This window comes from Pteropus alecto, unplaced genomic scaffold, assembly GCF_000325575.1.
Source record: "Pteropus alecto unplaced genomic scaffold, ASM32557v1 scaffold270, whole genome shotgun sequence".
Classification (NCBI taxonomy): Eukaryota; Metazoa; Chordata; class Mammalia; order Chiroptera; family Pteropodidae; genus Pteropus; species Pteropus alecto.
This window is the reverse complement of record NW_006430735.1, coordinates 5,412,551-5,440,331: the sequence shown is the minus strand read 5'-3', so window position 1 is coordinate 5,440,331 and position 27,781 is coordinate 5,412,551. Positions and strand designations below refer to the sequence as shown.

The window sequence follows — 27,781 nt, the reverse complement described above, 5'->3', positions numbered from 1 at the left end:
AAAAAAAAGTTGACAATCACATGGTATCACTTATACGTGGAATATAAACCTAAAAGCAACAAACAAACAGGACAAAGAAACAGAGACTCATGGACATGAACAATGGACTAGCAGTTACGAGTGTAAAGGAGAAGGGAGACGGGGTGGTAGACAGGGGAAAAAAAATTAAATCATTTAAATAAATAAATAAATGAATGAATGAATAAATAAATAAATGTTTATAAAATATAAAAATAAAAAAGTCTGAGTCAAATCAATATAATAAAAATGTTTTAAAAACAGGCATAATTAATGTTAGCAATGCCCATACAAGTAGAAAAATCATAAATAAAAGCAGAAACCATTACTACCAACAGCAGGAGTGGGAGGGAGTATTGATTGGGATGAAGCATGAGAGAGCTTCTTGGTTCTGTCAATATACACATGTGATTAGTTTGTGGTAAATTATTGAGTTGTTTGTTTATATTTCCTGCACTTTTCTGTATGTATGTGATGTATTTCATGATAAAAATAGATGAATTTTGCTATTTATAAATTTAAAATTTCTGAAGAGTAATAAAATAAATAAGAAGACAGGATAAATAAAAAAATCAAAAAACATTTACTTTATTCAAGATCTTGTTAAGAAAGTGAAAAGAAAACTGATCTAAGAGATAATATTTGCCTATCACATAGCTAACAAGGTTTTATATTTAGAATAAAGAACACTCAAAACTACACAGTAAAAGAAAAAAAAAATAGTCTGATGTGCAAAATACAAGAAAAGACACCACACTGTAGAAGATATATAGATGGTAAATAAGCATGAAAAGATGGTCAACATCATTAGCCATTAGAGATATGAAAAATTAAGACCTCAAAAAGATATTATCTATCTATCAGAATGACTAAAATAAAATATGACAACACCAATTGCTGGTGAGAATTCAGAGAAACTGGACTACTCATACATTGCTAGTAGGAATAGTCAGTCACTCTGGAAAATAATTTGTCAGTTACTTTGAAAAATTATACATGCAACTACCATATAGTCCAGCAATTGGTCTCCTGGGGATTTATCCAGAGGAATAAAAACATATGTCCACATAAACCTGTACATAAATTTTTATAGTAGCTTTATTTATAATAACCAAAAACTAGAAACAACTCAGATGTCCTTTAACAAGTAAATATTTCAATACACTGTTACACAACTGTACTATAGAATACTACTCAGCAATAAAGAGGAACAAACTATTGATAAAAGTAACAATCCTGATGAATCTCCAGAGAAATATAAATTATGAGTGAAAAAGCTATGCCCCCCAAATAGTACATACTATATAATTCCAATTATATAACATTTTTAAGTGACAAAATTATAGAAATGGTGAACAGATGAGTAGTTGCCAGTAGTAAAGAGAAGTAGGGACAAGAAGGAAGTGATTGTGAAAGGCAACATGAAGAATCCTTATGATAATGGAACTCTTCTATGTTTTGACTGTGTCAATGTCAACATCCTGGTTGTCATATTCTACTATGGCTTTGGAAAATGTTACCATTGGGAACAACTGGGTAAATGTTACATAGGATCTCTCTATTATATTTCTTAAAACTGTAAGTGAATTATCTCAAAATGTTAAATTTTAAAAAAGAATGAGAGAAAAACAGACAGAACAAGATAGAAAACAAGTTACCAGTATCAATAATAAAAAGAACAACATGTCTACAAATTATCCAGTTATTAAAGAATAATAAGTAGAAATTATGTGTAACTTTATGTCAAAAAAATCAACACCTTAGATGAAATAGTTAAACTCCTCAAAACATAGAACTTATCCAAACTGACAAAAGAGGAAATTAAAAATCTGAATAGCCCTATATCTGTTAAAAAAGTTAGATCTACAAATTAAAATGTTCTCACAGAAAAAACTAGAAGCCCAGATGGTTTGTTTTGCAAATTATACCAAACATTTAAGGAATAAATAACACAAATTTACACAAACTCTTCTATAAAATAGAGAAGGATGGAACACTTTCTGATTTTTTGTGGCCAGCTCACTCTGATACCAAACACTAACAAAGATATTACTAAAAAATTACTGATTATACATGATGCAAATTTTAAAAATAGCCAACAAATTTTAAAATATATAAATGAATAATATATTATTATCAAGTAGGTTTAATCCAAAGATGTGTCCAAAAATATTAGTTTAACATTTAAAAAATATTAAGAATCAAAAAAAAAGAAAAGAAAACTAAAATTATAGAAACAGAAAATGTATTAGTGGTTGCCAGAGTCAGAGGTGAGGAGTAGAGAAAATGGGTGAAGGAGGTCAAAAAGTAATTTAGTTATAAAATAAATAAATAAATTCTGGATATGTAATTTATGGTTAACAATACTATACTGTATATCTGAAAGTTGCTAAGAGATTAGTCTTAAAAGTTTTTATCACAATAAAACTTTATGTGAGGTGAAAGATGTTAACCAAACTTGTTGTGGTATCTGGGTGCAGACTAGCTGGGTGCATCTGATTCAGTTTCTCTCATAAACTTTATTTAAGCATAAACTGGAGGCACAGCCATCAAAAGGCTCACTTGCCTGATTCATTTCCTTGCAGACAATTGAACTAAAGCACTTTGTTTCTTGTTGGCTCTTGGCTAGAAACCTTCCACAATCCCTTGCCACTTGGGCATCTCTATAGGTCAGCTCACATTATGGTAGCTAACTTCTCTTAGAATGAGCAAGTAAGAGAGTCAGAAAGAACAAGCACCCATGAAAGAAGCCACAGTCTTTTTATAACCTAATTTGGAAATAACTTCCCATTACTTTGGACATATTCAATATTCATTAGAAGTGAGTCAATAAGTTCAATCTACACTCAAAGGGGAGGTGATAACACATAGACCTAAATATCAGGTAGTAGATATATTTGGGAGCCTTTCTACAATGTATAGGACTTGTACACCTAAAACTACAAGATGTTGCTGGAAAAAAAATTAAAAACCCAAATAAATGGAGAGATATGCCATATTCATGAATTGGAAGACTCAAGATTATTAACATGTCACTATATTCAACACAATCCAATCTCAGCAGATTTGTTTTAAAAATAAATAAGCTGAATCTAAAATTACATAGAAATGTAAATGACCTAGAATAGCCATAATAGTTTTCAAAAAGAGGAATGAAGTTGGAGTATTTATATTATCTGATACAAGGACTTATTATAAAGATAAAGTAATTAAGTTAGCAAGATATTGGAATAAAAGCAGATAAATGGAATATAATAAAGAGCCCAAAAAGGACTCTTTATTATATTCCATTTATCTGTTTGTAAAAGTCAATTTACACAATTGACTTTTGACAAAGATGCCAAAGCAGTTTTAAGGGGGAAAGAATTGTCTTTTTGACAAATAGTGCTGAACAACTGGATATTCATTTAGAAAAAAAATGAATAAATAAAACAACTATTTTTACTTCACACCATACATAAAACTGACTCGTGATGGATCATACAGCCTTTTTTATTTTAAATATAAAGTCAAAAACCCTAAAAGTTCTGAAAGAAAAAGTAAGAAAATACCTTTGTAATCTTGAAAAAACAAAAAAGGTTCTTAGAGCATAAAAAATAACAATTGGAGCTTATTAACATTAAAAACATTGGCCATCAAATGATATAGTTTTATAGAAATGGATTGGTAAGTCACAAACTGGGAGAAAATATCCAATATCTATATCTGACAATTCACTTCTATCTAGAACATATTTTTCAACAATTTTATAATAAAAGAAAAACAACTCAAGTTTTGAAAAAGGAAAAAGAGTTGAACAGATACTTGAGAAAGAAAAATGTATACCACTAAGCACATTAAAAATGCTCAACATCACTACTTTAAGGAAATATAAATTAAAACTACAATGAGAGACATAATATTCAATTTTATATGAAGATTTTTAAATCAGCAATTCTTATCTATAGAAATAGAAATTAGAACAATAGTTGCCTCTCAGAGGGTAGGGGATTGATTGGAAAGGGGTATCAAAGAAATTTGGGGCATATGAGAATATTCTACATCAGGACAGGATTGAGGGTTATATGGATGTATGCACTGTCAGAACTTATGAAATAGTATTCAAGTACATTTCAACGTACATAGATTATATCGTTTTTCTAATTACCAGTGCTTGGGCTGCAAGCTTAAAGAATTGAATCAGAATATCTAGTGGGAGCATCTTGAGCACCAATATTTAAAGTTTCTCAAGTGATTCTAATGTGCAACCTTGAGAGCTTCTTGTGTGGTTTCATGCTCTGTTCCTAACCCTACATCTGTGGCCAAGAAACAGAGGACAGGCTAGGTGTTTAACATAAATTCTGGAAGTTGGAATTCCATAAATCAATAGAATTGTGTGGTCTCAGACTGAAGAGTGTTGCTACACTCATCCATGAAGACCAACTTGGGGTATAAGAGAAAGACAAGTAGCACCAAAGACATTAATTGTTCCTCCTCGCTGAAAATGAAGGAATGGCAGAGAGTTAAAGTATGAGATGGAGCAAACATATCAAGGCCTCTGAGTTGTTCTCTTCCTAGGAGAGGAGAATTGTTTGGTACAGATGTACTGGTAATGTTGAGCAGAGAACTAGTTGTGTAGCTATGCACATGGGGGTGTGTATAGTGAATAAGAATTGATAAAATCAGGCATGTTCCCAGGGCCCCAAAAATGCAGCAATGAAATTTAAAGACAAGAATTCTTTTTCAATGTCTGTATATGTTTACTTGTCACACTATGTGCCCTGATTTTTGGTTCAGTTCCAAAAGCATGGATGAAAATATATTCATGATATATGCATGAAAATATATGCAGGAAGATAGAGATTCCTCGGAGTACTTTCATCATGTCTGATATCCAAATTCTCTTCTGCCGTGAGCATCTATTGACATAGTACAACTTAGCTTAATTTACATTAGTAAATATAAAAGATATAGAAATTGCCATGAATACTTACTTTGTATTTTTTTCACTTCTAGGTATTGTTTCATGGAGTTTCAGTGTGCTTAGTTACCCTGATGGTTAGCAGAGTTATTTTGCCAGTGGCAGTTAGTAAACTAGGTAAGCCCTACTAATTACAGTTCTCTTTGGAGAGGAAAAAATATTCTAAATATGCTAAACATTGCTAAAAATTAAGAGCCTCCTCTATGCTAAGCACTGTTTTAACTGATAGTGATGCATTATGAAGACAGACAAAATTTCTGAGTTGATGGAGCTTACATTGGAAGGAGGTAAACAGTCAATAAATGAGTCAAATAAGGTAATATCAGAGAGTCATGTGTATATCAAAGTAAACAAACCACATATAAATACAATAGAGAACACAGCAGGTGGCAGATCACTGAAGAAGCTGTAAGTGAAATTAGTATATGATCAAGGTCTTCAAAAAACCACTCTAGTTCTGTGGATAACTGATTGGGAGGTGTTGGGGTATACAGAGAGTAGAAGCAGAAACAGCAGTTTTAGGAGGAGGTTTGCATAATGCAGTATGCCTCTTTTAATCCCTTACTTTTTAACAATTGAGAAATTGAGATCTAGAGTGTTCAAAGTTCTTGCCCAAGGTCACACAACTAGGTGATGGCAGTTAAAGAACTAGAAACAAATTGCCCTGATGTGTTTAATCCATTATATTCATAAGTACTCTATCACTCTTTCTATTATACACAGAGTTTTCACTCTAATGGCATTTTTTATCAATTTGAAATTTCATCTTTTTGGATAATATTGCTCTACCCAATATCCCTCCTTTCTTCATAGTTGCAACAAAATCCTTTTTCTTCCCTTTTTTAAAAATTCTTTGAGCCTTAGCATAGTAAAATGGGAAGAACAAATTAAAGAGGTAAAATTTTGCAAAGAGTATTATATCTTCTACTTAGAGCTAAATAAACCTAAAATTCTTATTGTGGAACATCAGTGTACTTGCACTGAGAGCAGTGAACATTTGCTCATGGAACATTATTGCTTTTCAGAAAAGCTTCTATGGCCCATAGTAAGGTTCTTCAAACCTTAATGAGGTCTGGAGATACATATCTGGAATAAATACATATATGTCATATATACGTGATCATATATGTAGGTAGGCTATATATGTATATATACTATATATATATATACACACATGTGTGTATCTGTACATATCTATATCCATACCAGTCCAAAGTCCTGAGAACCAGGAAAAGCAAAGGTGTAAATTCCAATCCAAATCTGAAATCAAGAGAAGACCAATGTCCCAACTTGAAGACCAGCAGGCAGAGAGAGTGAATTTCCTTTTCTCAGTCTTTTGTTCTATTCAGGCATCCAGCAGATTGGAGGAGGCTTGCCCATATTGAGGAAGGCAATTTGCTCTACCCAGTCTACCAGTTTAAACATTTTCATCCAGAAACGCCTTCACAGACACACCCAGAATAATATTTAGCCAAACATCTGGGCACTCTGTGGCAGAGTCAAGTTGACCCATAAATTAATCATCACATCTTGGTTCCTCTGTCTTCTCTTTGATTGAACTGGGAAAAGGGACTTACCTCAAAAGTGGTCAGAATGATCAAAAGACTTAATACATGCGAAGTACTGAGAGGGGTTTTCTCAGCATATTGTAAGCACTCGATACATATTATTATTATTATTAATTATTATATACATCAGCTTTTGTTAGTGTTCCTATTATTAAACAATTTATATTGAGTCTAACTTTTAAAAAATACTTAGTACGATAAGAACAAAAGGAAGCTTCCTAATTCAGATTAAAACAAACAAAATTGTTCCTGCTATTTATAAAATGTGCTCTTTTTATCAAAGGACTTTGTGATGTCACATCAACAAAATATAAATCACTTTATTATACATTTCAACACTTTCAAGAAATAACCAAATCTGTAGCCTCCGCACTCAAATTTGACAAAGATCTTGCTAATGCAGATTGGAACATGGTTGAGAAAGCAATTAAACTTCAAAACCCATATGCGGTAAGTAATATATTTTGTTTATTCTTTCAAAGTACATACAATTGCCCTTAAATAAGTATAAATGTCAGAAATATTCACAATTTTAAATACCTATAATTGACAGAGCAGTTGTATTGGTAACTCCTTATTTACCACAATGGTAAAGAGGGGATTTTTGGAGAATTTTGTGATCCCTGTGGAGCAAAGTAGAAGTAACAATCTCTTTAAGTATATAGAAAACACATGTTATAAATTCAAAAGAAGGAGCAGTGTATTTAAAGTAGTGCTTTAAAAGCTGTCATGACAATAGGAGAGGGAGCCTTAGAAAATGGCTAGTTTTTTACTAGATCGTGAGTGGACAGGCACCTTTGTTTAGCATTTATTCAGCATTTATTTAGGCTATTATATGACAAACACTTGCTAGCCCCTAGTTTATGGTTAATATTAAGGACAGACACCTTTGTTTAGCATTTATTCAGCATTTATTTAGGGTATTATATGACAAATAGTTGCTAGCCCCTAGCTTATGGTTAATATTAATTTCTTCATATAAAATAGAATTAAAAGCCAGCATCATATGTTTAGATGTAGTTAGATGTCACCTCCTCCTTATGAGATATGCTTTAAAATCTCCTTGGTCAGATTTGTTCATTTAAGATTATGTAACCCATCTGTCAGTCATGATTGCCATAAAGAGAAATAATAAAAGTTATTCCGGGACCTTCTCAATTCTACGGCTGCTTTACCATCTCTTTTGTCATGTCTGGTTTTCACTGCAATGTTTTTCTGCATCATACAATATGAGCGGCCAACTTCTAGCTGTATTGACATAAGATAGTTGGTATTTATAGAATTCCCCAAAATCCGTTTCATATCCACAAACCAGTGCTTGAAGCTCCAGGTGGGGGCTCAGAACTAAGCCCTCTGCCTGCAGGAATACTGCCAGGATTTCTAGATAAGGTAAGTACTGAGCTACTGTAATAGCTCCCAATAGCTGATTGTGCTCTTTTGCTAACCTGGTTGCATAAGAATCATCTGGAAAGCTTATTAAAAATATATTGATTTCCTAGCTTTACCCAGGAGATTCTGATGCAGGTGTCCTGAGGAGAGTTCCAGGAACATGTATTGTTAATCCATTTACCCAGCTGATTCTAATGCAAAATCAGGGTTGAGGCCACCTCTCTGGTACTTGATCTGTTTCAGGAGGCAAATGATCAACAATTGATTTCTCCCCTTGATAATGCAGACATAAAAGACAGTACAATGTTACAGGTAGAGCACTAACCTTGGACTCAAAAAATTCTGGTTCATATCCTAGCTTTGTCACTTAATAAATAGCTTTGTGACCTTGAGCTAATCTTTTATTTTCTCTAAGCTTCAGCTTTTCTCATCTGTAAAATGAAGTTATCCATGTTCTCATCTAGTGCTATGTTCACTTTCTATTCTACCTTAAGTGATTAGTTTAAAGCGGTGGTCAAACATCAGCTGCAGCAAAATCATGGAATGGGTTTGTAAAAGCACAGATTTCTGTCCCATTCCCCAGAGTTTCTGATTTAGTAGGTCTGTGAAGGGATCTGAGAATATGTGTTTCTAATAATTCTTGGTGATGCTGATGCTGCTGGGAGACTACATTTTCAAAACCACTGGTTTAAAGTGTGACCTTATAAGTGGTAGAGTTTATAAACTGTTAACAATATCATGTAAAGGTAAAGATATCCTATAACTCATTCCCCTCAAAACTGGCAGTTATTTTATGTTCTAAATAACTGCAAACATTTTGCTGTATCTGGCAAATTTTCTGTAGTTTTTCAAGCCAAACTTGTACATGAGTTGCTTGAGGTTTATTAATAATATGTTTATATTTATATATTATTTCTTGGTTTTGATCTGTGTTTTACTTAGTTGAATCAAGGAGAAACACCAGAACATCAAAAGGTGACCTGTCCAAACTGTAACAAGGAAGTAGATGGGACCCTTAACATGGAAGCCTTGGAGCTGGCCAACAGGCGTCTCTTGTCAGCACAAATAGTTAGTACTTTATTTTACACTTTTGAAATTATTTTTGACCTAAAATTATATCAAAAACTTCCTTTCTTACTGAAGACATCTTGATTATGCTCACCTTCATAACTTAATAGATTGTTAAAGGCAAAGGGAATTAGGAATCTGCTTGACTGCAAAAAAAAAAAAAAAAAAAGAAGAAAGAAAGAAAAAGAAAAAAGAAGAAAAGAAAAGAAAAAGAATCCACTCTAATTAGTGTAAGCAAAAGATGTTTCATGATGAGGAATTGGGAATTTCACAGATCCCAATGGCAGGAATTACAGCTGAGTTCAACCTTCAGATATATTATGCAATCAGTTCCGTGACACTGTCCATCTCTGGGTCCAAGCCAGTTTTTTATGAAAGGATATCACCAAGTTCACTAATAACTGCAGGTAGAAGATAGTATGATTTTATCTTGGGTGAAGATTAGAGAAATTCTATAACACAGCAACATACAGGACTCTGTGGTTAATTGCTAATAGCCTAGTTAACATTTTCTGTCCAGGCCAGGATCTTGACTAGTTGCCATGACTCATCCTCTCAAAATGTTTGTGTTGGGCCTTCCTCATTGCACATGGAACCGTAGTGCATTTCTCAGCTATTCCAGCCATATAGAATACCGGACATTCTATTTTCTCAGTCTAACTTGGGAAATGGAAGGTCTATAGGGTATGATAGTTCTCTCTTCTGCAGTAGTCCTAGAAAAGGCAGCTTTTCGAAGGACCTAAATAACTTCTTTATGCAATTGAGGTAACGCCATGAAGGATGAACTTATGCCTGTATGGTGCTTTGTTCCACCAGCAGATTTTATGAGATCATGTCTTTGAGACCAGATTTTTAATTTATTTCACAAAAATATAGGAGACTATATTTCGAGTCTTGCTTTCATTATTAATATGATGTAAAATTCAGGACTTAATCTTTTTAGTCTTTTTTCTCTTATCTCTAAAAAAGGAAACTTATGCTAACCGAATAACCTCTTAGATTCTTTCCACTTGTGATATTCCATGTTTTTATAATATACACTCCACGTACCTTTTTGATTTCTTGTCTTAAATGTTTGTTTTTATATCTTTGTTGATTTTGTGCCATGTGTGGTTCTTAATCAGAAAACCCGGTTTTTCCATGATAGGTTGGATCTCTCTGCTCTGTGCTCCAGGTGTTCATCTCCCCTCATATCATTTCATCCTTAAATCTAGGCATATTTTCATGTTAATCTCTGTTGATTTGGTTTCTGCAATCTGAACCCTAATATTAATGTTAATTATTCTATTATAGTTTTCAAAGCTTCAAGATTTTTTATTTAAATCTCAGCCAGTTCCTATTAACTGGGGCAACATCTTCTCTACTATGGTTCATTAGAAAAAGAAGCACATCATGGCAAGACATGGTATAGGAGAGGCAGCATACCACATATGGGACAAAGAGAAGACAGTCTTTATATTCAGAGAAAACCGAGTTTCTAATATGATCTTGGGAAAACTACTTAAATCCTTGAGCCTCAGCTTTCTCATTTATAAAATACAGATTAGAATATTTCCTCATAAAGTTGTTGCAAGAGTTAAATAATTTAATGTAAAACATATATAGATCAGTAAATTAAACAGTATAGTAGAGAACTCAATAAATGGCAGTTAATTTTAGTAATCAACCGTACTCTAAATTCTTCTTACATTTTAGTGTAAATGATCATTTAAAAATTAACATTTTTCTAGTAACTAACTGCTTTGTCATCTGCGTTGCCAGGCTTTTGTGATTTTCATATTATTTTCAGCTTCCTTTTTTTCCCATCAGCTACAGTATTTATCTTTGAGGATACAGAACATATTTAAATCTCATCTTATAAGTATTTTAATTAAGTTTAAGGAGAAAAATAATACTCTATTGAATTGCTATCATTAAGACAAATAGCCTTATGTTCCCTCATCCTCAAATTTAGTTCTCCCTCTTTCTAGTATCCCTCTAGTAAAACCATGTTTTAATATCCATCAATTATTGTGTGGACAGAATGTATTTTATGGAATCCAGGAATCTTTAGTTATATCATACATTTCAATTTTGGAAGTTTGTCAATACAATGATTCTCAACAGTGTTCAGCACACTGAATCCAGGGGAAACCATGTCAGACAATGGTTTCCCCAGCATAAAACATAGTACCTGAAGCAGACTGATCTCTCAGTATACGGACTGAATTAATGAATAATTTCATTCTGCACGACACAAGCAATTAATTTAATGCTAATAATAGACTGAAGACAGCAGAGTTCTCAAAATATCTGAGAAAGTGGAATTAAATAAAGATGTAAACCAAGACCCTTCACGGTAGGATTTCTCAGATCCTTTAATATTCTAAAATGCACTATGAAGTTTTAAGGTGGCAAGGCAGCTTGTAGCTGTTCCAACACTTATTTGTTCACAGAACTCCACTTATTTTTTAAAATATAATTACATCTAGCAGGATCCTAGTTCCTACAGAACCTATTGGGTTCTACCCAAAGCTCAGACCTACCTTCTATACTGATCTCATGGCCTGGACTTTAGAGAGAGATTCTTTTTACAAAGATATTAGAATATTTGGTGATTTTGACTTCTTTCTCACAGATTATTTTGCCATAGGGAGAATAATAAGTTGCCATTATTATTCATGCTATATAATGATTCAACTTAACATTTCTTTTAGGCAAGCTACCAGAGACAATACAGGTCTGAGATTCTGTCCCAGAGTGCAGTCCAGATGCTGGTAGGTGCAGCAGGAAGCTTTGGTGAGAAGGGAGAGTAAGTATATTATCAAGAGAAAGCTTCCATCCTTCTAAGCTACTACTGCATTTAGGAAATTGTGCAAGTTATTTTTCTTGCTTTTGTCTGGTAATTTGTGATCATCTAGTATTATGTGTGTGTGCCACTGTCTGCTCTACACCCCACAATTGGGCCAAATCACCTACTTTTAGTTTTCTTAACTTGCTCTACTTGTTCACACCTCTATGCATTTGAACAAGCTGTTCCTGCTAACTGAGGTGCTCTTTTTGCCTCTCAAAGCTAAGCTGTGGTAAACTGTTCTTTTTTTTTTTTTTCTTTTTTTTAAGACTATTTAAATCTCTCACTAAGGTCAAAGACTTTCTTAATCCCTCCAGGCCCATCTTCTCAAAACACATCCTCTCTTAATATACAGCATACACTTGTAATGATTTCTTTAGATTTAGGTCTCTACAGAAAGCAATGAGTTCCTCAAAGTCAGGGTATTAGAGAGTACCCTTGGATCATCCCCTGTGGAAAGATGAAGGACGCAAAGCCCAGACATGCTTTCTTGTTCTGTTCCGCACTCCTGGTATGAAAGATGCCACAAGTCCCTGCTCAAATGATCCTAAATTCATTTCTAGGGTCTTTTAGGACCATTTCCCCTGGGCCATCATCTCACAAATGAACTGGGCTTTGGTGTACACACCTCAAAACCTAAGAGATGTGTCAGCTTGGTGTCTACTCACATGAACCACTTGTGGTACAGAGAGAGATAAAGCCATGTAGAGGAAGAGAAGCAGCCAGACACTAGAGCATGTTCTCACTATAGTTAAAGTACAGATTTTCAAGCCTAGCCATGCAAATCATTATGACATATTTGTCAAGATAGGAATATAAGCTATCATTTGAAATTTTGGTTTATTGATTAATAATATTTAAACATTTCATGTATAATACAAGGGCCTTTATGTTCCCTCTTGCTCCAGGTCCTTCAAACGCTTAGGGGATTTAAGTGGTGTTAGGGAAGTTGGGGAAGAGGGCTGGGCAAACGTGATCAATTTAAAACAATATGATATGTATTTTAAAGGAGGCAGATACAATGTACAGTGGAAGTTTTTAAAAGAAAGAATAAATGACAAGCTGAAAATCATTACCGCTCTATTGTCCAAGAGAGGTTAATGTAAAAAACAAAACAAAACAAAACAAAAAACAGTACAGAGCAGTTCAGCCCATTGCCTTGATTTTTCCTCTTTATATTCTCCATGAAGAACACATGACTATAAGTAAATCGTCACAAAAAGGAGGCTGACAGTGGGAGAAGGGGATTAAAGAGTTGAAAGGGCTCATAGTGAATAATGAAGGCAAATTTTGTACTATATTACATTTTTATTCATACAGGTGACAGATAAATATTGAATAGTAATAAGTGCAAAGCTATATGCCAGGCACTGTGGGGAATATCAAGATTAGAAAAATGGTGTTTCAATCCCAAGAACTTTCTACTAATGACATTCGTATTCGGTACTTACTTCTTTGCTGGGCTGCCTTGGAGTTGATTTTACCATTTGCTGATCATTGCTATCAGTAGCTCCATGTGTTGGGTCAAAAAGGGGTACCAGGACCCATGCTAAGTGCCTCTGTAATTACCTAAGAAATAATACTTTGAATGGAGGGCTTTTATTTGTTCAGGCCTGTGTCAGATATAGTCTTAAACATTTTACATATGTTACCAATTTTATATCTAAAAGTCCTATCACATAAGTGCTATTATTATCTTCATTTTAAAGGCTAGGAAATGAGGCACAGAGAGGTTAAATAATTTACCCAAGGTTATTCGACTAATAAATTACAGAGCTTGTATTTGAATCTAAGCTCTCTTACTATTCAGTTAGAAAGATCATACTGTTTTCCTAAATCAGGTCTAAACAGTGAACATGTTGATATAAAATAAGAATTCAGGGGCCTGCATTACTTAGTAATTTGGGCTGTAAAATGTCACACACTTATTGATATCACAGAATTTTAGAGTTTGTAGGAAATTGAGATATGATCACAGCTCAGATATAAGTTCCTTTAGGAAGGTTTTCTGATTCCTCAAGTCTATATTAAATACCCCGTCCTTATGGGTCCAGTGTGCCCTCTTATTTATGATCTCTACAGCAACACTTACTACACTACTGCAATTGTTATTTGCATGTTTTACTCCACCAGTCTGCTGGATCCTTGAGAGCAGAAACCAGCATCTGTTTATGGTTTATCACCAGCATTTATCAAGCATAATAGGTGTTCAATAAATATTTTTAAAATTAGGAATGAATCAAGTCATGTGTATATTCATGATTTTCCATGTAATTACCATGTTATTATATTGAATCACATAGAATTGAATGATTTCATTCTTTTCAATTAATCAGTTTGCCTGTAGCAGAGAAATGGCCCAAATTTCAATAGGAAAGGCAAAGTCCACCTTTAAACTTACGTTACCAATGACCTTCCATTAAGCCACTTTTTAAGGTAGGACCTCAGATCCAAGGACAAAGACAATGAAAGTCTGGTCAGCAGCAGGCAAACTCCTCATAAAACCAAGGGAATTGACTAAGCAAGACCAAATCATAGCACACTGGTCTAAACTGTCTCAATAGAAAAGCCAGTAGAAACCTACAGACAACTTGGGACAAGTGCCACCAAAATATCTTTTAGGGTTTTATTACCACTAACTTCTTCAAGTAACCATCTTAACTCTTAGGTTATCACTTCTATTTTCCTTATAAATTCACTGACTACTTGCCCAGAAGGTAAAAGAAGAGAAATGAGAGGATTTGTGAAATGGGCTGGATGTTTCATATATAATTTCTTTTTTAATTATTCCAAGCTAGCATAGGTATTTTTACTGTCATTTTACAGAGCAAACAAGTTAGTGAGGTAATGTGTTCATTGCCACACCAGATATGGGAGACCCAACTGAAAACCCAGAAGTATATGAATCTCAAATATATGAATCATGGTATGCTTTCTCTCCCTGAACCTTGACCTCTTTACTATTTTAAACTATGTATCTCCGATTTTTTACACTCTCCGTCTAATAAATGAGCCCTACAATATAAATTCATAATTATATATCTACTTGTATCTACTACAACTTTGTGACTACAACTATGTTCTTGAAAATGTCTCATTCCCAGTCACACCTGGGCAAAATAGTCTTCTTGCTTTCCAATGATATTGCATTAAACATAGTCCCAAAATTTTAAAGCATGTTCAAAGATTTCTTTTCTTTTGTTTTAGATATATGAGTCTTGAGACAATAAAGGCTTATTCTGAAAGCAAAAAATTTCTTAGCTTTATTAGAAAAGTATTGCTCAATTGGGTGTATAATACTAAAAAGGAAAAAGGGGTCCCATCAAGGTAAGTACTTTGAACCTTACTAGAAATGTTATTATATTCATTTAAATTCCTTTTTTTTTTTGTCTTTTAAAATTTTGTATTCTGAATATTTTCCAAAATAATTTGAAGTAGTTTACAACTAAGTTACTTACATGCAAAAATTACTTAAGGAGAAAAAGAGATAATATAATAACTTTTTATGTTTGAGTAAATTTCACATAACAAGATTAACCACTGACCATTTTTAAATGTACCATTCAGTGTTATTTAGTACATACACAATGTTGGGCAACCATCATTTCTATCAAATTTCAGTTTTATCACTCCGATACCCATTAAGCAGTCATTCTCCATTCTCCCTTTCCCCCAGCACCTGGATATCACTAGTCTGCTTTCTGTCTCTATGAATTTACCTATTTTGAATGTTTAATATAAATAGAATCATATAATATGTACCATTTTGTTTCTGGTGTCTTTTTACTAAGGATAATGTTTTCATCTGTAGTGTAGCATGTATCAATACCTTATTTTTTCTTACCCTGGACATACCATTGTATAAATATACCATACTTTGTTTACTCTTTCATCAACTGATGGATACGTGGGTTCTTTTTACCTTTTGGCTCTTGTGAACAGTGCTACTTTGAACATTAGTATTCAAGTATTTTTTAAACATCTGCTTTCCATCTTTTGGATATGGACCTAGGAATGAATTGCTGAATTACATGTTAATTTTATGTTTAATTTCTTGAAAAACCACCAAATTGTTTTCTACAACTGCTCCACCATTTTGAAATCAGGAATTATGTGTCCATCAACTTTTCTTTTTTTTAAGATTAGTATAGTTTAGGGTCACTTGCAATTTTATATAATATTTTGAATTAGCTTTTCCATTTCTGGAAAAAAAAATGTCATTGAGGTTTTTACAGGGATTGCATTGAATCTATAGATTGCTTTGGGTAATATTTTTATCTTGACAATATTAAGCTCTCCAATTTGTGAACATAGGCTGTCTTTTCACTTATTGAGATCTTTCATTTCTTTCAAGAAGTCTTATAATTTTCAGTGTACAAGTCTTCAATTAAATTTAATCTTAAGTATTTCTTTTCTTTTTGATGCTATTGTAAATTAATTTTTTTAATTTTATTTTTGGATTGTTCATTTCTAGTGTATAAAAATACAACCGATTTTTGTTAAATTGATTTTGTTTCCTGAGGCTTTGCTGAATTCACTTATTAACTCTCAGTGTTTTCTGTGAATTCTTTAGGATTTTCTGTATATAATTTCATGTCATCGATGAATAGAGATAATTTTACTTTTTCCTTTCCAATTTGGATGCCTTTATTTTTTTCTTTGATTCAATAGGTGTATCAGAGATTGTGTGTCTATCTTTAACCTAACACACTCAATAAATATCAAATGGATAGTTTTGTACTAAGATTATTTTAAAGCTTTTAATACTAAATTAAGATACAAGTTTCTGAGTATTTATTTCCATTGTTGTAACTGAAGGAAAGGGAAATTTGAAAGACTAGAATTGATAGTCAATGTATCCTTTACACTATATCCAAAATCCCATTCATTTCAAAGTTGGTAGTCCAGATTCTGGAGTCACATATTTGGTTTAGAATCCCTGTCTCCATCATTTATTATCTGACTGAGCTTTTCAAGTCTCAGTTTCCTCATTTGAAAGACAAGTATAGTAATATCTATGTCATATTCTGGAGGCTAACTGATATATGCAAAGTATCTGACAAAGTAACAGACATACTGTAGGTACTAAAACATGGTATTTGGGCTCTCCTCTGCTTACCTCATGGGATTGTTGTAAAGATTACATAGTGTGTAGAAGCACTTAGTCTAGGAACTAGCACTGCATAAGCAAGTAATGAATGTTAACATTTATTACTAAGTGCTGAATAACATTCCATGCAAAGCTGAGTCCTCTTGCCAATGGATGAAGTCACTATCAAAGGTCAACAAACACACAAGGAAACACATAACCATGAAAGAGAATCAGCACAAATAACAGCAGATTTATATCACTAAAACTCTAGTTATTGAATTATTCAGTATAGACTATAAGTTTTACCGAAATGTTAAAATTCGTAAGTGATGAAATCACAAACACGAACAAGTTCAATCACCAAAAGAAACTAAACAGAAAAATGTAAAATATATATATAATTCTTAAAATTAAAAATTGAACTTTATACAGAATTCAATAGAAAAATTATTATGGTATATCTAATTTAGGGAGGTGCAGCTAGAGTTGAGTAAATAAGAATAAATGCATAGCATGGATAGGGCTTCTGTATCAATATCAGGGCCCTGATAGAAAAACATCAGGAACCTGAGATGTGAAGTGATAACACTTGGGTAGATAAACCTAAGGTTGAACCCCCATATTCTCATCAACACTCTGGTCTGGCAGAAGCAGCTGCCTCTCCCCTCCTAAAGAATAATAGACTCCTATCACCTTCAGATGCTGCAAGACATCACAAGATGAAGCTTATCTTTGTTTCAAGGCTAGTCTCTACCACCATTCATTGCTTCCAAGGTACTCAGGTCAGATCTCAACACAGCTAAAAGGAGAAATATAGTGCCTACTTCAGGATACTACAACTTATCAACTGAAGAAATTACAGAACCTGACTAATACCAGTAAACACTAGTAGAACAATTAAGGGAATTGGACCAGAAGGTTGCAACATAAGTCCAGATTGTGGAGAATTTATTGGCATGATAGTCTTATCCATGATGATTTAGGGTTCAATATTCTGTTAGACACTTGGAGTTGGTACTATTATAGTCCTGGGATGGTTCTTTGACACTTGACCAGGCCAATAACCTACAGTAAATGAAGTATAGATGATAAAAATTGGTTGGAGTGAAGAACCAGCCACATGACCTTTTTCCCTGGGAAGACCTGAAGGACGTCTCCCTTCACCAAAGCAACAGTGAGAAACTTGATAATATATATCTTCTGCAAGACATGGTTGACGATAGCCAAGACCACTGTAGAACTGATCTCTCTAGTGTTGTTCTCTCTATTTGGGAATGGTAGAAGACAAATGGCAGCACTTAAATGTCAGAGGCAAGGTGGGCATATGTTATTTTGTGAACAGGAAACCTGAGGATGGCTAACAAATAATGTATGTCACAGGGCAATATACACAAATAGTTAACTGCAGTGTTACTTGACTTTGCTAAAGATAGAAAGCCAGTTGCCAAAGGGATGAGATCACTCACTGCAAAAGAAAATCACAAGTTCTCACTCCTTCTCTATACCTAAGTCAGCTCTCATCCAGAGTCCTTGAGAAAGAATTGCGACAATACCACTAGTGTATAGAAAAAATATTCTCTCAATCTTTTTTCAAATGGACAATTAACCACCTTACCAGAATTACTGTGCATTGGGAAAAAGAGAATACCCTAACTTTTTTAGTACTTTGGGATATGGCGTTTAAAATGATACTGATACCAAAAGCTTGAAATGCTATCAGGGTGTTCAAGTTAGACTGGGAGCTTTCAGGCTAGATGATAAATAGTTTCTGACCCAGTCTATCTTATAGAATTAGAGCATTTTTACCATGTGGTTATTTCTGAGTCCCTAAGTGTATAATTGAGATAAACATACTTAGTATGTAGCCAAACACTCACATTGTCTAACTGACTTATAAAATAAAAATCATTATGGCAGGAAGGTCCAAGTGGCCAAGTAAAACCCCTGGCTAAAATAGTAATAAGAAGCAATATAGCATTCCAAGATTAAAAAATTAACACCGACTTTAAAGATTTAAAGAAATTATGAGTTATTCCCATCATATCCTTTTCAATTAATCTATATGACACAGTTTAATGACAGGTTTATACATGTGTTCATAATTTTATTTATTTATTTATTTTTGAATTTTTTAATTGAAGAAATGATTTAAATTTCTTTTCCCTCATCTACCTCCCCATTTTTTTTAGAATAAGATTCTAAATTGTAAAAGTTTCAGGTTCTAAGTAACATAGATCTACCTCTGAGAATGGGGAAGTGATCCAGTATTTACCCAACTTTCAAACAGTAGTTGATTAATCATTTCTTTTGCATTTTAACAATAAAAATACATTATTATAGTATTTGGATAATTAAAAAATAAAATTAAAAATACATTAAGTAAATTCTTTTATTAACAATTCCACTCTCTAGCATACTTGGTACAAAAACTATTTTTTAAAGCTTGTATGTTAATTTAAATTTTTTGATAAAATGTGGACCCATACTGTTCCACCACCATGCATTCTGGGATTTGTTCTCAATTTTATGCCTTGACAAGGAAAGATGCTCATGATACATTGTTAATAGAAAAAAAAAAAACCAAGTTGTAGAACAATATGTATGGTATAATTCCTTTTGTGTTTATAGATAATGATTGCATAAACAAAAGGATTGAAACAGTATTCAACCTGTTAATAGTAGTCATCTCTGAGAAGTGGAATTATTGGAAGGTGGAAGGGATTCCCTTCATTTGCTTTTTTAATATTTCCAGTTTGAATTGTCCCTATCTTATAAATAAAAGTATTTATGTTAAAGGTAAAGTAACAAAGAATGAAAGGTGAAGGTGAGAAAGAAAGAGAAAGCCAGCATCAAGTGATTTAGCAGAGGAAATTAAAAGGACGATCTATGAAGTACGATGCTAGACAATGTTAGCTAATGATGGCTACTTCTCAGAATTAGCTTGGCTCTGTAGCTATTGATGATTAGAACAGAACTGAGAATATAATGAAAATAATTCAATGTCATTCTTTTATCAGATAAAACTATCTCTCTCTCTTGTTTTTACAGATATTACTTTCTTCGTCTATGCCATAAAATAGTATTTACTGAAGAATTTGAGTGTATCGGATACCTTATGATACTAATGAATATATTCCCTCTTATAATTTCTTGGATACCCAGGTTAAATAATATCTATGACAATGAATTAAGAAATTCTAACCACTTTTTTCTTTTATTTTATATTCTGGAGGCCCTAATTAAGGTAATCTAAAGTGTGTGTGTGTGTGTGTGTGTGTGTGTGTGTGTGTGTGTGTGTGAGAGAGAGAGAGAGAGAGAGAGAGAGAGAAAGAGAGAGAGAGAGATCTAAAAGGGAGATTTTCTCATTTCATTTTTCAACATTTTTTAAGAGTGTATGAAATTCTTTTCCACTTCTCAAACAAATTTTAATTTTTAAAGGTGATTGTGTGTATGTGTGATATCTAAAAGGGAGATTTCCTAACTTCATTTTTCAACAGTTTTTTAAGAGTGTATGAAATTCTCTTCCACTTCTCAAACAAATTTTAATTTTTAAAGGTGATTTTTTAGGGTGATTCAATAGAACATATCCATACTTTAATGATTAATTTCATATTTGCAAAAATATATTTTAAAATAGTGTTTGTCAAAGGGACCCAGAATGAATTTCACAGGTATTTGCAATGTTCTTAATAAACTTAGCAGGACAGTGAGTACATGGATGCTGGTTTTATTATTTTTATACTAAATAGATAAACATTTGGATAGGTAGGTTGATAGATATTCATTCATACTTGGAAAGGTATCATAATTTGATTTTAAAATCCAATATAAAGGTAGTTGTTAAATAATGGAAATATACACTCATAAATTGATAAAGTATTATGTCATATGAATCAACGAGTTGTAATATAAAATGTTTTAGCCAGAAGATTTAAGTAGAAGAATTATATCTGATATTTGGACAAAATAAATGAGTCTCAAACTTTTACTAGAAAATTAAAATGCTACTGCAGAGCCATAATATTGGGGAGGGGATGGATTTCCAACTGTCACATGGTATGTAATAAATCTCAAGTTAGTTAGAATGACCATAGGACATTTCATATATTTAAGAAGAAATAAAGCAGTTAAGGTTAAGGTTAGTAATAAGGCGAAGGTAAGAGTAAAGAGTTCCCTGAAATGTAATATGTACTATAATGGAAAGATCACTGAGCTGGGGTTCTGTAGATTTGACTCTAGTTTTAGTTTTCTCTCACAAACTGTTAGCTGTTCACAAGGTCAATGAACTTCTCTCAACTTCAATTGTTTTCTTCTATAAAATGTCAGGGTTGGCCTAAATAATAGACAAAGATCCCTCTAGCTCTATTATTCTTTCTACTTTGTCATAGCCATGCATAGCCATAGCTTCATTCAATCAGGCCCAATTAAGACAACAACATTGGACTGTAGACACATGGTTCTACTTCATAGCTGAGAGGATACTCTTAACAGTGCAATCCTGTTTTTGTCTTTCCCTCCTACTTAAATCAAGATTCATTCTCACTGCCCAATTTGCAAACTTGCCTGCACTTGTCATTTCTTTTGTCCTCTTTTCTATTTGGTTCAGTTCTGCTCCTTTGTACTGTGCCTTTTAAAATATCCATTATGTTAATAATGATAATAATAAATGATCACTTATCAAGTACCAGCCATTTGGTTATAACATTTCAAATTCTTAAATTAACTCTTTAAGGCAGATGTATATTATGCCTTCCATTTTACAGGCAAGAGACCCTAGCTGTTCCTCTCCTGTGGCTGTATTCTAGTGACCTCAAGATAACTCCTTCACCTTTCTGAATACTTGATATTTGGACAAAGTCTTTCTCTTTATACTGATCCTTTCAAGTTCCTAAGAGAATGATCCAACCTATACTATTTCAATAAGAAGAAAATGAGACATCTCCAGGGGCTAAATAATGACGTGGGCAGGATCTCACAAGGCCAGAATCAGGTCATTCGCTTCCTAGATTCAGACATTAAGTTTCCTCAGCTCGGCCAAATGGGAGTAGACTCAAGGGAAATGACTCTACTGCTAAACACACAGGAGTCTGTTGACAGACAAGCATAGCAATTTCTTAATTTATAGTGGAGCATATGCTTTCCCTGGGACATGAATATGTCTGCCTCCTACATTTTCTTTGAATCATGGAGAGTAGGAGCATCAGGATACTAAAAGAAGACAAATGAATCAAAATTGCAAAATGAATATCTTAAGTATTATAATAAAGATAAAGGACTACACAGGGCATTAAGGGAAAAAACAGGAGTTCTTTACACAAAATACTAATCTCAGACAGCATATTTTTTTAATGTATTTTTTCTAAACTTACTCTTTTTTCAAAATTCCACAGGAAACCTAATTTCCCAGGTTGAAATCTAGAATATCTTTGACATTTCCCACTCTCTTACATATAGTAGGTTTTCAATAAAAGTTTTTTGAAATAAAAAAGGAATGAATTAATGAACTACCATAAAATAGTAGGTATTTTGAATATTTTCTCATTTGGAATAAATACTTCAATATTTTAACCATTTAATTTCAAATTAATATGATCACTTCTAGTATTTCAGAGAGTTAGAGTTTTAAGGTAGATCAGAGAAAAATCTACCTAGTAATGTTTCAGTTATTGTGGAAAATGGTATAGTAAATCACAAACAAACAAGATAATGTGTGTTTTTTTTTTTAAAAAAATCAACAGATAGCAGCAATGAGGAAAGAATATTTTTTACATACCTGGAACCTATTTGAATTAATAATTACATTAATTGGCATCATAGATGTAATACTTATTAAGACACATTCTACTGGTCATGCTTTTGATTTGATTCAAATGGTAGTCTTTTTAAAAACTGTTCGACTTTTTCGCATACTACGCATTTTGAAGGTAAAAAACTATTTAAAACTATTTAAAATCAGAAATTTCAAATTTCTTCTGACTGTTTTGTATAATACAAACTAAAATCAGTTGAGTAGTTTTATGGCTTCCACTTTGTATTGATCTGATGTTTATATTTTAGATTTTAGTTTCCTTTTGACAAATTAAGTTTTATAACACATTATGTTACAAATATTCAAATTATATTAGAAATTCATGTCAGTTACACTAATGAGCATGTCATCAATTAAAATTTGTACAGTTCATATTAAATAGTAGTCCTCTTTTTTTCAGCTAATAACACCAAAGTTGCTGCAATTAATAGATAAAAAGATGAGTCATCAGATATCCTTAAAGTATGCTATACTGAAAGGATATGTCCAAGGTGAAGCAGATATAATGACTATAATTAATCAGATTGCCAATTCTAAACAGGTTAAACAGGTGAGAAAAACTTTAAATACTAAGAAAAGAGTTTATTTTCCCTACCCCTCAGTTGCCCTCACCTATCATGTCCTCTGTCTATATATGTAGATGTGGTCTTTCACTCCTGGTTTGGTAGGTAATTTTTGTAAAACTTTAAACTAATTTCCCTTTAGTTACCCAAATGCCTCCTCACTGAAATGTCTGTGCCATATTAGCAAGTTAAAAGGCTCTTGGAACATATCTTTCAGTCCTTGTAGAGGTGATCATGAAACCCATGAGCAGTGATTGGTTCCAGAAAGAAATAACACTAACTCATCCAGAGAGAAACCTTGTCTAATTCCCTCATTATGCAGATGAGAAAAATGAACCCCAGTGAGGTTAAATGATTATGTCCAAATTCACATAGTTGGTAAACAGAGAAGAGAATTCTAGGGCCTAAGTGCTAGCTCTTATTTTTTATCTTCTTGACTGAGGTAGATTAACACTGATATGAGCGCGCGAGTTTGTCGGCTGTGTCAGAAATTAAATATTTACCTTTCAAGGCAATTTAGTACATTTAAATGCTGTATGTTATATGCCCAAAGCTTTGTACTTGAGAAAGTTGAATACTGAATAGGCAGTAGAACATAAAAAGCAGTATCTTTCTTCTCTTCACCATCTGTAACTTTAAAACTATTTTCCCAAATTTTGCTACCTTTTCTAACCACTCATATCTAGCACTGGAATTTGAAGATTCAGAGTAGAAAATACAAAGATTGACTCTACAGATGTCCACTTTTAGTCCTCATCTCTGCTCTCACACAATTTGGCCAAAACGTCTAACTCACTCAAGGTTAAAAGCCACCTTTGTGTCCCAAATTTGGAGGCTCCCATAAAGTTGAATGGGAAAGTACCTATCATACCTTCATTTTTCAGAATCAATAATATCCTAAAGCAAGTTACTTTAAGAAAAAATATATGATTCACCTTCAGTCTTCTCAAAATCAACCTAGGGAATGCCACTCCTTACCCTCTCCACCACCCTTGCTGGAGCAAAATAAAATTCAGTCCATAAATTTCAATTCTAATCCCTGAAAAGTTCTCCATAATATTTTTCTTTAGTTATTAATTTAGGTTAAAAATCCATTAGTTGCAAATGTCAAGACATTTTATAACAATTGTTTTCCAACGGGGATAATGTTTCTTTTGTTTCATAGATGTTATTAAAGAAGGTAACAAGGAATACGGTACATGCTATGAAAGAGCTAGGTAGGTATCGCTCACCTTAAAGATTCATGACCATCTCTTATCATCACTACTTCAAAGAGGCAATGGTTTTGATAACTAAACTGGTCTTTGAAGGAACCTACTTACTATTAAGAAAGTGGATAACTTCAACAATCAACATGATGATATTTTTGGCTGGATGGAAATAGTATAATATTACCTCTCCAAACCTGATCTCTCTACACTATGCCATAATTAAGACCTTTTAATTTCAGTTTAAAAAAAAAAAAAGACACGTACATTTTCATGACATGGTTACATGTTATCATCACTTTATAATTCTATTTTCCTCCAAACCAGCAGTGCTCATATCTTCTTGAGCAACAACAACAACAACAATAAAAAGTTATGTTTTCCTTCCACTTGCCATAGAGCTGCTGTCTGAGGATTTAGGCTTTATAATGAGTTGAAATCAGAACAGTTTCACAGATCCGTTATGGCTGCTAGAAGGCTGAATGCCCAAATGTGACAACAGCCTATTATCTGAATCATGTTGGCTCATGCTCCCAGTGCAGGACAAATACCAGGAATAGGACAGACACACTCCTATAACATAATGTTCATGTGTTAGGAGGAGGGGTTTGGGTACTAGATGGTGGGCAGCAAAAGGACACAACTAGCCTGGAAATGCGACGAGGTTTGAGATATCTTGCATGGCAGACAGCTGTCAAGCCAGACCAGAAGTTACGAGCAAGGAAAAGCTCAAATGTACAATCTAAGAGGATGACATTCTCATGGGAATCCAGGAATCCAGAACAGACAGGCAGAAGAGCATAGATAAATGAGGTATGTGGATGCAGACAGGGTGAGTGGAAAATGACTCTGGCTGAGTAAAAATACTTAATTAAAAACCATATCTAAGCACACAGTCTGTAATCAAAAATCCTGATTTAAACAGAGTAAAAAAACGGGTCATAAACTCCAGACCTAGAGCCCAGATCCAGTGCAGGTGGATTGGTATAATTATTAATCATAAGATTGAAGCTATATGTCTTTTTTCATAGGTTTAGGCAAAAGAATGAGTTGATGACAAAAAAAAAAAAAGAAAAGGCAGAACTCTTCAACTACTGGTGAATTACGACTGATTACAGAGGCCTCATCAGTAATAGAGATATGTTTTCCTGTGTTATGGGCTGTACTCCATGAGTTTAGAGCAGAAATATTACCTTATCGTCCAAATGAAATATATTTAAAATGTCCTTACTTTATCTGAAAATATTTTGTTATTTTTCAGGCTACTTAGAGTGTGATCACCCAGATATTGCTGTCAATATGAAAACAAAGGAGGAGATTAATGTCATGCTCAATTTGGCTAAAGAAATTATTAAGGTTTTCAGGTTAAAAGGAATTCTTCATAAAATTGAAGCTTCTGAAATTAATAAGGTGAGATGAAATATCTTCAGAGTAAATAGTTGATATATTGACATTTACTATCTTCAAACCTACTTTTGGCTCTTTCCAATATAGGCCATCCCTGAGATATGAATTTCTAACTTAAAATAATTGTCTAAAAAAAGCACATACACTATAGAGAGTTTCCTTCCTGCAGTCCAGTGGTCCACTTCTCTTTTTTATTTTGCAGTAGTACTGAGGACCTACTTCTTTCTATGCTTTGCTCCCATACTAAGGCTATGATGAAACTGCTTCTCATCCTAGGGCAAAGTGGATACCAATATGTTCCTGGAAATTTGTGACATTGAAACAACTTTTCCCATAGAAACCATAATTTATAAGAACACTGATGATAGGGTAAAAATTAACTACATTTTCTTTTTCTAAGTTTAAATGACACCATTGTGCATAAAAAGATAGAAATTTCCAATTCATTCTATAAATACAAAATTCAGTCCCCAAATTAGGAATCATATAAGAAGAAAAAAATAAAGTTATTATGCTTCTGAATACATATGCAAAACTTCTTAACATAGTAGTAGCTACTTAAATCTGGCAATATATTAAAAGCATATTATGACTAAGAGAGTTTTATCTCCTAAAATAGCTATATATTCACTTACTAAGAGATTGAAGAAGAAAAACCATTTGATAAAACTCAGCCTTCATTTAGAATGTCCAAAAAAAATCTTACAAGGCCAACAAAAGAAGTAACATTCTTAAATGCATCAAATGGTCTCTATTAAAAATCTGAAGCAAACATGGTTAAGATGACAAAACAGTTAGCTGTATTTCCATTAAAGACAGTAACAAAAGAAGAATGAACAGTGTCATTCTAAGCATTAAGTGCTGTACTAGAAGTCTTAGCTAAGTCATAAAGAAAAAAAAAAGAAATTAAGAGATGGAAACTTTAGAAAGAAATAAAAATTGTTATTATTTGTTGATTGTTTAATTTAAAATTCTAGAGAATTAAAAACTGTAGGATTAATAAGAGAATTCAATAGGGTATCCAGAAACAAAATCAACATTTAAATTCATCCTCAACTGAAGAAAATATAGAAAAATACTCTATTGACAATAGCAATTAAAAATTCTAAATCCTTAAGTGTGAACCTGACATAAAATATATAACATCTATGTGGCAAAAACTGCAAGATATATTTGGGCAGCTAAAATAATTAGTCACTCTGAAGATAACACAATGAAAATTATTGTATCCAAGGAACAAAAATAAAACATTTGAAGAAAAGTGAACAGAGTCTAAGGGACCTATGGGACCCATCAAGTGAACCAACATATGAATTCTGGGAGAGCCACAAGGAGAAGAGAAAAAGAAAGGGACAGAGAAAAAAAGTGAAGAAATAATGACAAGAAAGTTCCCAAAATTGATGAATACATGAATATTAATGTCCAAGAAGCTCAGTGAACTCCAGGTAGAATGAATCAAAGACACTCACATCAAAACTGTCAAAAGACAAAATGAGAAGTTTGAAATCAGCAAGAGAAAAGTAACTTATCACATACAAAGGATCCTCAATAAAATTATCGGTGATTTCTCATCAGAAACTTTGAAGACCAGAAGGAAGTGTGCCAATATATTCAGAGAGCTAAAATAAATATATAAACAAACAAACAAACAAACAAACCTGTCAACCAAGAAACCCATGTCCAGCAAAACTGTCCTTTAGAAGTGAGGGAGAAATTGAGACATTTCCAGATAAACAAAAGCTGAGAGAGTTTATTACCACTGGAACTGCCCTGAAAAAAAAATGCTAAAAGGAGCCCTACAGAATAAAATGAAAGGATACTAGACAATAAGTTCTCCCTTATCAGTAGATATTTTAAATATAAATAAAT

General features: G+C 33.1%; 1 protein-coding gene across 1 annotated transcript in view; it reads left to right on the top strand.

Moving 5' to 3' along the window:
• Positions 1–27,781, top strand: part of SLC9C1 (solute carrier family 9 member C1) — an 89,236-nt gene that overhangs the window by 43,176 nt on the left and 18,279 nt on the right. The window contains exons 12-21 of the mRNA XM_006905497.2: positions 5,014–5,095; positions 6,830–6,996; positions 8,878–9,003; positions 11,700–11,794; positions 15,041–15,160; positions 19,974–20,169; positions 22,664–22,849; positions 23,135–23,284; positions 24,463–24,514; positions 25,767–25,915. Coding sequence (XP_006905559.1) covers positions 5,014–5,095; positions 6,830–6,996; positions 8,878–9,003; positions 11,700–11,794; positions 15,041–15,160; positions 19,974–20,169; positions 22,664–22,849; positions 23,135–23,284; positions 24,463–24,514; positions 25,767–25,915 — 1,323 coding nt within the window. The remainder of the gene's footprint in view (positions 1–5,013; positions 5,096–6,829; positions 6,997–8,877; positions 9,004–11,699; positions 11,795–15,040; positions 15,161–19,973; positions 20,170–22,663; positions 22,850–23,134; positions 23,285–24,462; positions 24,515–25,766; positions 25,916–27,781) is intronic.